Here is a 9,177-nt window from a genome sequence, read left to right on the forward strand (position 1 = left end):
TTGTCAAATTAATGTAAGACATTGGCTTTTTATTTTTTTATGGATTCTCTACCCTCAGTGTGGAGCTCAAATTCATGACCCCAAGATCATGAGTTGCATACTCTACTGGCTGAGCCAGCCAGAGCCCCCCATCCCCCAAACTGGCTTATTTTAATCCATCTCATTTGCCTTATGTTTACTGGTTTTGGTTTATGAAAAATTACAGGTTTTATATTTAGTAAGCAATAAGTAGGGAGAATCTCAATCAGACCTCACCCAGAGTGTAGAGCCCGACATGGGGCTTGATCCTCTAACACTGAGATCATGACCAAAACTAAAGAGGACACTCAACTGACTGCATCACCAAGGCACAGCTGTCTGCTGTTTTTGATAGTATGCCACATAATTAGAAATATGTAAGGTTCAGGTGTTTAAAAACTACACTGTAAAGAGGATTAAGTGTATCTAGTCTTAGTCAAGTGGAAAAGGAACTTTCCTATATAAGTTTTTATTTCAATTTTCTTTTTTTTTTTTATTTCAATTTTCAATTAACTCTTTGCAGTGGTCACTTTGTCTTCCTAGTTTAATTAAACACGAACACTTCAAAATCCTGTTTCAGTTCCAATTACCAATTTACCTAAGCAGACTAACACTATATTGGTTAGTTACCTGTCATTACCAACCACTTTGCTGGAATGCCATTTAAGGTAAGACAATTTGCCCAGAACTTCAGGTGGGCTGAATATAAGGGTGAATTTGTATTAAGAATATCCATAGGGGATCCCTGGGTGGCGCAGCGGTTTGGCGCCTGCCTTTGGCCCAGGGCACGATCCTGGAGACCTGGGATCAAATCCCACGTCGGGCTCCCGGTGCATGGAGCCTGCTTCTCCCTCTGCCTGTGTCTCTGCCTCTCTCTCTCTCTCTCTCTGTGACTATGATAAATAAAAAATTAAAAAAAAAAAAAGAATATCCATAATACTGATGAATCTAAATGACACAAGTTACCAATACTGTGTCAACACCAACTTTTAAATGCACATTAAATATATTTATCCTAATCTTCTGTTTTCTGAAAAGCCATTTGAAAGTAAATTAGGTAATGGCCATACGATTAATAGTGATTTTGTTTCTGCTATCATACATCTTCCTGCTAAATTTAAATATACCGAATGGAGATAGCTTTTTATTGTGGTTCTAGTATCACATTGACAAAACCGTTAAATCAGAACAGAAACAAATAGAAACTACCTGCAAAGGAATGCATTTCAGTAACTTTATTGAAAGGTATAGCCCTTAGTACCAAAACATAATGGTAGTTGGTTAGGCTACCTCTGCCAACTCAGAATTAACACTGATGTCAAATTATTGAAATATGTCAGCTTTTTGGGAAAACTGAAGTTATCCATAAAACACAGTTCACAAAAGTATAAGATATATTGTGGTTCTTTGGTTTATTTTCCAGTGCACATTTACCCATAACATGTCATAAATGGGTACAGCCATTCTGGATGGACACAAGCTACTTGCTGCACTGAGTAACTGTTTACATCACTTTTAATGCCGTAGATCTCCTTACGGTCACTGACTTAATAGAAAATCTCAAATACTACCTTAGCAACTTCATAATTATGAGGATGCCTACTGACTTTTTTAAAGACTTTCTTTGGGCACAGGAGGGGCAAGTAGTGAAAGTATATTCTCTTCCTTTAAAAATTCTAAGTTAGAAGCAATAGTTTTTATAAAAACAGCCCTTAGTAAAAACTTCTGGAGTGTTAAATCAAGTTTTTGGAGCATAGTTATTTTGAATTACTAACACAATAAAAACAAAGTTTCTTGATGGGATTAGATGGAGGCAGCAAATACTGTGTAAATTTTACTATGGATGCAAACCACCAGTTTTTTAGGAAAAATATTAACAATAACTTAATATGCCAAAATAACTAGGCCTGTAGTTTTACTTTTATAAAATGCCCTCAAATTTAAGTGTAATTCCCAAGTAGCAGTAAAGTCTAGATCTCGGAATTATCTATTATTTGCACTATAGGTACCAAGAAACCATTTTCATTGCCTAGAATAGTGACCCTTGTTATGCCTTAAAAGTGCATTTGTGAAATGTTGGTTTTAATGTATACCTCATAATTTAGAATTTAATTAGGTTACCACTTTTGATACCACCTAAATATAATATATTGACCCAACATAGAAAGTTGGGTCAATGTTAGAAATGAAGATTCACAGTTTACCTTCCCAGGCTTGTTATTAACATTTCACATTTATGCTCTTAGCTTTCATTTGTATGCCTCACAGATGAATTTAAATTTAATTTAAATTTAATTCCACTACAGTATGTTAATTAGGTAGTTTTCCCAAATCTGAGAACATCAATGCTAATCTAGTTGTGATGTTCTGAGGCTTCACAGCTTAAATTCATTATAACATCATGGAATCCATAGCTCAGGATTGTGGAGAAAGGCTTCAGAGAAGAGCTTTTTTTGTTGCTGTAACAATCCTATTTAAACAAACAAAACATCAAGTTATTAGAATTCTGCCAAACATAAAGTATTATTAACTGTTAAAAATCAACTGCTTAACAGAAGATTTAATAATCATGTCATATGTAAATGTATTAACATTTAGCTTTGAGTAGAAAAAGGTTAAATTACAACTTAAATTCAGATGGTAAGAATATATATCTTATATTAGTGACGAGATTTTAATTTTTATGCACTTTCCAGTGTTCCAACTGCATTTGCAATGATATACAAATATAGTGTTGAGATACCTTGGCAGTTTGCAGATACCTAGCATGGAGACCATCTGCCATAATTTACTTTAAGTACAACATCCAAGTTCATACTGATTTTGCTTATAAGCTGACAGTCTTGAATTAGTTCATTTATGGTTCAAACTTTTGGTCCCGTTTTCCTGCTTAGGCTTGTGTTAACTTCAATTGTGCCAGAACTTGGGTCTACATATAGCAAAATGATGTGAAAAATAGTGTCTTAGTGCTTCTTTTGAAATTCAGGTTATTAAAGAGGATGTGATTTTCTAAGCTGAGAATTTAATGAAATGGCTAATGTACATATCAAAGGCTGGATAATTCCTTACTCTCAGGGTATTGTATCTTAAATGAAAAAATGCCCTCAAATATTAACTGACTAGATCAGTGAAGTCATTTTCCCCATTGCTATTCTAACTCCATCTTGTTTATTTTTGATAATAATTCATTTAGTTCTTGAATTAAACAATAAAACTATAGTGCTAGAAAATTTTCTCTATATGGAGAGTAACTATGAACCAAACTTACCAATTAAGGGACCATTTCAGGAATTGTTGGAAGGTGGGTTATTCTGTAGTAACTATGCTTCAATTGCCGTGCAGTACGTCCAGAAACAATCCATTTCAACTTCTGAACATTTGGTTTGGAACACTTGTTTGATGAATATTCAGTTAAACACTTGGATACAAGTTCTTGCCAGAAGGTCAAATCTCTGCCATTTATCTGTGCATAAATTAAAAACAAATTATTAGTAACAACTGGGCACCTGGGGTGACTCAGTTAAGCGTCTGCCTTCGGCTCAGGTCATGATCTTGGGGTCCTGGGATGGAACCCTGCATCAGGCTGCTTGTTCAGTGGGAAGTTTGCTTCTCTTTCTCCCTTTTTCCCTCCCCTCTGCTCAAGCTTTCTCTCTCACATATACTCTCTATATCTTTAAAAAAAAAGAAAATGCTACATGGGGTGCCTGCATGGCTCAGGTGGTTAAAGATCTCTTTCTTTTTAAAGATTTTAATTAGTAATTCATGACACACACACACACACACACACACACACACAGAGAGAGAGAGAGAGAGAGAGAGAGAGAGGCAGAGACACAGGCAGAGGGAGACATGGCTCCATGCAGGAAGCCTGACATGGGACTCAATCCTGGGTCTCCAGGATTACACCCTGGGCTGAAGGTGGCACTAAAACGCTGAGCCACCTGGGCTGCCCAAGATCGGACTCTTGATTTCAGCTCAGGTCACACATGATCTCATGGTCATGGAATTGAGCCCATGGGCTTGGTGCTCAGCAGGGAGTCTGCTTGAGATTCTCTCTCTCCTCCCCCACTGTACTCTAAAATTAAAAAAATGGTCCTACAGTATATAACTACAGCAATAATTGTGATCTTACTAACGTGTCTTTCCTTGTTAAATAAATCTGAGGATAAGCTACTCAAGTTTCAAATAGACACATCTCATTTTACTTGAGGAGCTAGTACAAGTGGTTTAGTTTCTTTTATAGCTGTTAACACCATTTAGGCTATGACCTTGACATACCTTGGAATGTGTCTGAAGACATTCTATTCCTTCAGTTAACTCTACAAACTTCTGTGCTTGGATCTCCAGTGCAATGATAGACAATGCCAACACAGAAGGCTAAAAGAGATAAATTTTAAGTAAGTATTGAGTTGAAAATAGGTATATAAATCAGTTTTATCTTTATAAAATATTTACCTTTGCTTTAGAAAATATGATCCTGCAGTGGCATGCCTTAAGTTGAGCTTCTAGTCTTTCAAAATTAAGGCTATTCTTCCTTTTAAAAAGAAAATGAAAATTAGATTAATTTTATGTAGAATGTAGTCAATGAAGGATGTTTAGAATATCTAAGTCATTTTAAAATGAAATTTACGCACACATCACAGAAAATAAATCATTTGAAGAATTCCCTTTCCTTCAGGAGCATTAACTTCTTGAAGATACCATACATGAATTTAAAATAATTTTACCCCCGCCAAAAAAGTATCATGTTACAACTATCAAGTTTTCATTTTAATCTATTTCTGCAGTTACTGAGTTCTTTTTCCATAAATCTGGTAGATACTTACTAGGTTCTAGGAGTTAAGTAGTCTATAAGTGGAAAATGTAATTTAAAAAAAAGTTGAAATGTCCTTTAATCCCAAGAATTAGCCTTCACAGACTTGAAAAAGCTGTTGACAACTGAAAGTCTCGCTTTTGTTGGACAGTGAAATGAAATCCAAGGAGCTGCAGCTGTCATTGTACTTTTTTACCCCCTTCATTTTACTTTTGATTGGAATTATACCAAAATACTGAATTTATGCAATATCCAGAATACCATTTTGATTTCCAAATCTCCTTTGGTCAAAACAAAGATTACATACCTTTCAATTGGTAAGTTCTCTTGAATAAGTGAGTAGTAGAGTTGCAGAAATTGAAAGGCAGTAGTAGCTTTGACTTTCCAACACACTTTCTCCAATACAATCTTTTCCATTCTCATCAAGTCTGAAACCGTGAACCTATACTGGCTTATTCGGATCAAGTCAGTTGCCAATGGGACATTCCTTTCCTCTTCTATTGATTTAACAGCCAAATAGAAGCAGCTCAGCCCAACACAGCCAAGGTGCTTGGGCTGTACCTAAAATGACAATGAGCCCGTGTCTTTAGTTTATTTTATTTTTAAAAGATTTCATTTATTTCATGAGAGACACAGAGAGAGGCAGAGATGTAGGCAGAGGGAGAAGTAGGCTCCCTGTAGGGAGCCCAATGCCAGATTCGATTCCAGGATTCTGGGATCATGACCCAAGCCAAAGGCAGATGCTCAACCACTGAGCCACACAGGTATCCCTCTTTAGCTTATTTTAATTAAAAAATAAATAAAATAATCTAGAACTCAGATGCATTATTATTAAAATGTATCTTTGAGATCTATTTCTCAACTGTGAAGGACTTAATAGAGATCCAATCATTCCTCAACTCTAGCCTGTCAACACTATGTATCCACTTGGAATCAATTTTGGAGAAACTGGACTAAGTGTCAGGATAATATTTAACTTCAGCCCATAAGAAATTCTTTTTTTCTTTTCCTTCCTAAATCATTGTAGAACTGTAAGCATTATGTTCTAGTTGGACCAAATAAACTAACTGATCAAAGGCTTATAGGAGGATCAAAGCTCCTTATGGCTTATGCACAAAATTTCTAAGATGTCGTGTTTTTCTAGGCTCTTTTCTTTTTAATAACACAGGTAAAATGGCTTTTAAATGGTTTAGCACACACTATTTACTCTGCCTGTAAAGCTCTATCCACTGTCAATCTTTTATATTTATCATTTCCTGAATGTCTACAATGTGACAGAATCAAATTTCTATCCACTTGAAGTTCCACGTTAAATAAAACTTTAAGAAGTTTTTACAGTGTTTGTATCCTCCTTTTCTTGGAATCTCTTCAGCAACATATTTATTTCTCTTTGGGGGTTTAAGTATCTTTCTTATTATGCCTTGCATTGTTTTACAGTTATTGGTACAAACATTTTCATATAAGATTGTAATATACTTAAGGGACAGATGTATTATTATTAATCTGTGCAACATTTATAGATTCAAAGGTAGTGCTGGCACATGGTGTCTAAACAATAGTTAAAAAATTAGTCTGTTGAGCAAGTTTCTTGAACCATCCAATTCAACAAATGTGGAATTTCTTCTGTGTATGAGGTGTTGTGTCAGGTACTGAGGACTAAAAGATGAGTTTCTTTCCATTTGTCACATCATCTCATCCACTCATGACCATGGGCACAAAAGGCAGATATATTTTTAACAGTAAGCAAGTTCTGAAATCTACACAGATGTCCTGCTTATCCAGTACAGGGAAATAATTACATAAATGCTCCTCCTTCAGAAGATACTCTCTTCTCTACTGTATGCCAACTGATGTTGAAAATAGCAAGCTAAACAATATATGTATGAATAGGTCTAGGGCTAAAACAATTAAAACTTTATATATGACTAGAAATTAAGAAGTATATTCTATTGACCAAGTGGTTCACAGCATAAAACAAAACAAACCGGTAATTCTTAACCACAATCTAGCATTCTGCCTATAACACATTTCTTTAAATTTAAAAACAACAGTAGATAAATGAAAATACCCAACCTATCAAGAAAGATTTTAAAAAACAACAGCCAACTCTCATACTGGGAGTCTGCAATTATTTGCTAATATTTTTCTTTTTCTTTTTTGCTAATAGACTATTTTTCAATGTCAAGTTTATTCTAATTATACATTATTCTTGATTATGAAGGAAGAGTATTCATTAATGCTAGAGTACACAGAATCATTGAAATGTTTTGGCTACTTGATGAAAATTAAAAAGGTCAAGTTTTTGAATACCAGCCCAAAGCTAGAGAAATTCATCTCCAAAACGAAATGAGTAAAACCAAGAAATACTTAGTGCAGTGTAGCTTTAAACATACCTTCATTTTGGACAGGAATCTGTCCAGTAAATTCACAGCTAGAGAAAATGTCTCCGTGTCAAAGCCAAAGAACTGAGTTAGACTAAGAAGATCTTTTACTTCAAAGTCCCTTAGTCTTGCAGTCATTCTGAGGCCATTATCGTGTGCAGATTCAATTAGTCTCAAGCCGCAGACCTTTGGCTGACATCTGGACTCCTGTTCCAATAGGGCATTCAGCTGGTGTAGCAGTTTCTGAGATTCAGTTGTTGTCAGTACTTCTATCATCTATATATAGCACAAGGCCCAGAAAGGAGTGTAAGAAAAGCCCTTCCTGCCTTGTATCATGCCAAGTGCTTTATACACAAGTTTCCCCTCCCCCAGTGCTGCTAGTGAATCTAAGTCCTTGCAAAGTGCCATCTGTTACAGCCACCCCTAACCCCCACCCGACCACTTGGTCACATCCTAGACTGTGAGTTCCTAGAGGACAGGAGCCATGCCTTAAAAACATTAAAAATCTTCAAGAAATACTTGTTCAAGTCATTCACTGCCAAGAGATAACGGAGTATTGATACTGTAAGATGGGGCGCCAAAACTCTGAAATTAGACGGTCGTATGTAATTGCCCTATATTGAACTGCCATACTATGAACTGTTAACGTTAGTTAGTTTTACTTAATCCCTATTTCCTCATCTGTAAAGTGGGTATGAGGTTCTTACCTACCTCACAGGCTCGTGTGTTAAAACGGGATCACCTAGGTATAGGGCTTAGCACAAAGGTACCCAATAAACACTGGACAATAATATTTACTTCTTTGAAAAATGAGGTAACAACATTTGTCTCTCCGAATGGCTGTTAAACAAGATGATTCATGTAGAGTTTTGCACAGTGCCTGACACACTGCGCTCAACCATCGTTAACTTTTATTGGCGAAGCTTAAAGGGCGCTACGGGAACACGCAGCGAGGGCGTGAGGTACCGTAGGCTGCAGTATGCACCTGGGAGTTTCATGAATTTAAGAGTCGGTATCCCACAGCTCGTCAGTCCCAGCCACAAGGTAAGCCCCGGTACGAGCGCACCTCCCACACCGAGGGACAGACAGGGCGGCGGGGGATCTTCCAAGGTGCGCGACTGAAGGGAAGCGCGGACGAGGAATCCCTAACTTTACGGGCCCAACGCTTTTCCGCCGTGGGCTGGTCCCCGGGACCCCGCCGACCGGACAGTAAGACTGGCCCCGCCCCTCCACGCTCCGACTAGCCTGGACTTGTTGCAAACGGAGAGTGAATCGAGGGAAAGAGCGCGGGCTGGACCCGCCCCTCGCCCCTCGCCCCACATCCCTCACCCTTCACCCCTCACCCTTCACCCCTCACCCCTCACCCGGCTCCTCAGCCGCACCGCGAAGCCAACCCCCAAGGCCCCGCTCACCTTGACCGCGACTGCGGCTCCTCAGCCGTAACTACCCTCCCCGGGCCTGCTCTCACCTCACCCCGCGGTAACAGATCCGATAGGCCCACGAGGCGAGGGGACTCGCGGGTAAGAGGGGAGAGGCCCGGGGAGGGGGAGCCGTCCTGGGCGGAGGTCTCCGCAGCGCCGCCCCGACGACACTGCCCACCACAGGGTCAGCTCGGAGCCGAAGGGGCAGCGCCTGACCGCTTGAGTAATATATCGGGGGGCGGGGCTTGCCCCTGGTGGGCGGGAGAGGGGGGATTTTAGCTTCTGATTGGTGTAGTTCTTTTGATGGATGGCCCCAGCCGTCCAAAGAGGGCTGGTCTGGGAGGGAAGAAGTCCAGCCAATCAGCACACACTTCCCATTATCCCGGAGCCAAATTCTCCGCCCCTTGAGGCCACGCCCCTTGCCTCTTAGCTTCTCTCAGTGGGGAGTTTCCCAAAGTGTTTTCAACCAAGAAGTGGTCGAGCTAAATGGTGTGCGCAGTCTGTCCCGGGGCAGGTCTCTCCTGGCAGCCGGATTGGCCAGAAC

The 9,177-nt window shown here is 39.0% G+C and overlaps 1 protein-coding gene across 2 annotated transcripts; it reads right to left on the reverse strand.

The window, feature by feature from the left end:
• Positions 1 to 1,238: 1,238 nt before the first annotated feature.
• CCNG1 (cyclin G1) lies at positions 1,239 to 8,889 on the reverse strand. Of its 2 annotated transcripts, XM_026007600.2 has the most exons (7): positions 8,625 to 8,889; positions 7,225 to 7,488; positions 5,139 to 5,392; positions 4,474 to 4,552; positions 4,297 to 4,395; positions 3,287 to 3,481; positions 1,239 to 2,488 (listed from the first exon to the last, which is right to left on the reverse strand). In XM_026007600.2, the coding sequence occupies exons 2-6, from the start codon at positions 7,486 to 7,488 to the stop codon at positions 3,290 to 3,292; spliced, it is 888 nt and encodes a 295-aa protein (XP_025863385.2). In that variant the 5' UTR covers positions 8,625 to 8,889; the 3' UTR covers positions 1,239 to 2,488; positions 3,287 to 3,289. The 2 variants fall into 2 exon arrangements, with proteins under 2 accessions (XP_025863385.2, XP_072612795.1); XM_072756694.1 differs by lacking the exon at positions 7,225 to 7,488 and having other exon boundaries at positions 8,625 to 8,858.
• Between the last annotated feature and the right edge of the window lie 288 nt (positions 8,890 to 9,177).

This window comes from Vulpes vulpes, chromosome 4 (genome assembly GCF_048418805.1).
Source record: "Vulpes vulpes isolate BD-2025 chromosome 4, VulVul3, whole genome shotgun sequence".
Classification (NCBI taxonomy): Eukaryota; Metazoa; Chordata; class Mammalia; order Carnivora; family Canidae; genus Vulpes; species Vulpes vulpes.

Excerpts from the sequence above, each read along its gene's own strand:
- CCNG1 (XM_026007600.2), bottom strand. The coding sequence starts at position 7,488 with ATGATAGAAGTACTGACAACAACTGAATCTCAGAAACTGCTACACCAG. Across the intron at positions 5,393-7,224 it reads GATTCCTGTCCAAAATGAAG|GTACAGCCCAAGCACCTTGG; the intron begins GTATGTTTAAAG and ends TTGTCATTTTAG. Across the intron at positions 4,553-5,138 it reads GAGAACTTACCAATTGAAAG|GAAGAATAGCCTTAATTTTG; the intron begins GTATGTAATCTT and ends TCTTTTTAAAAG.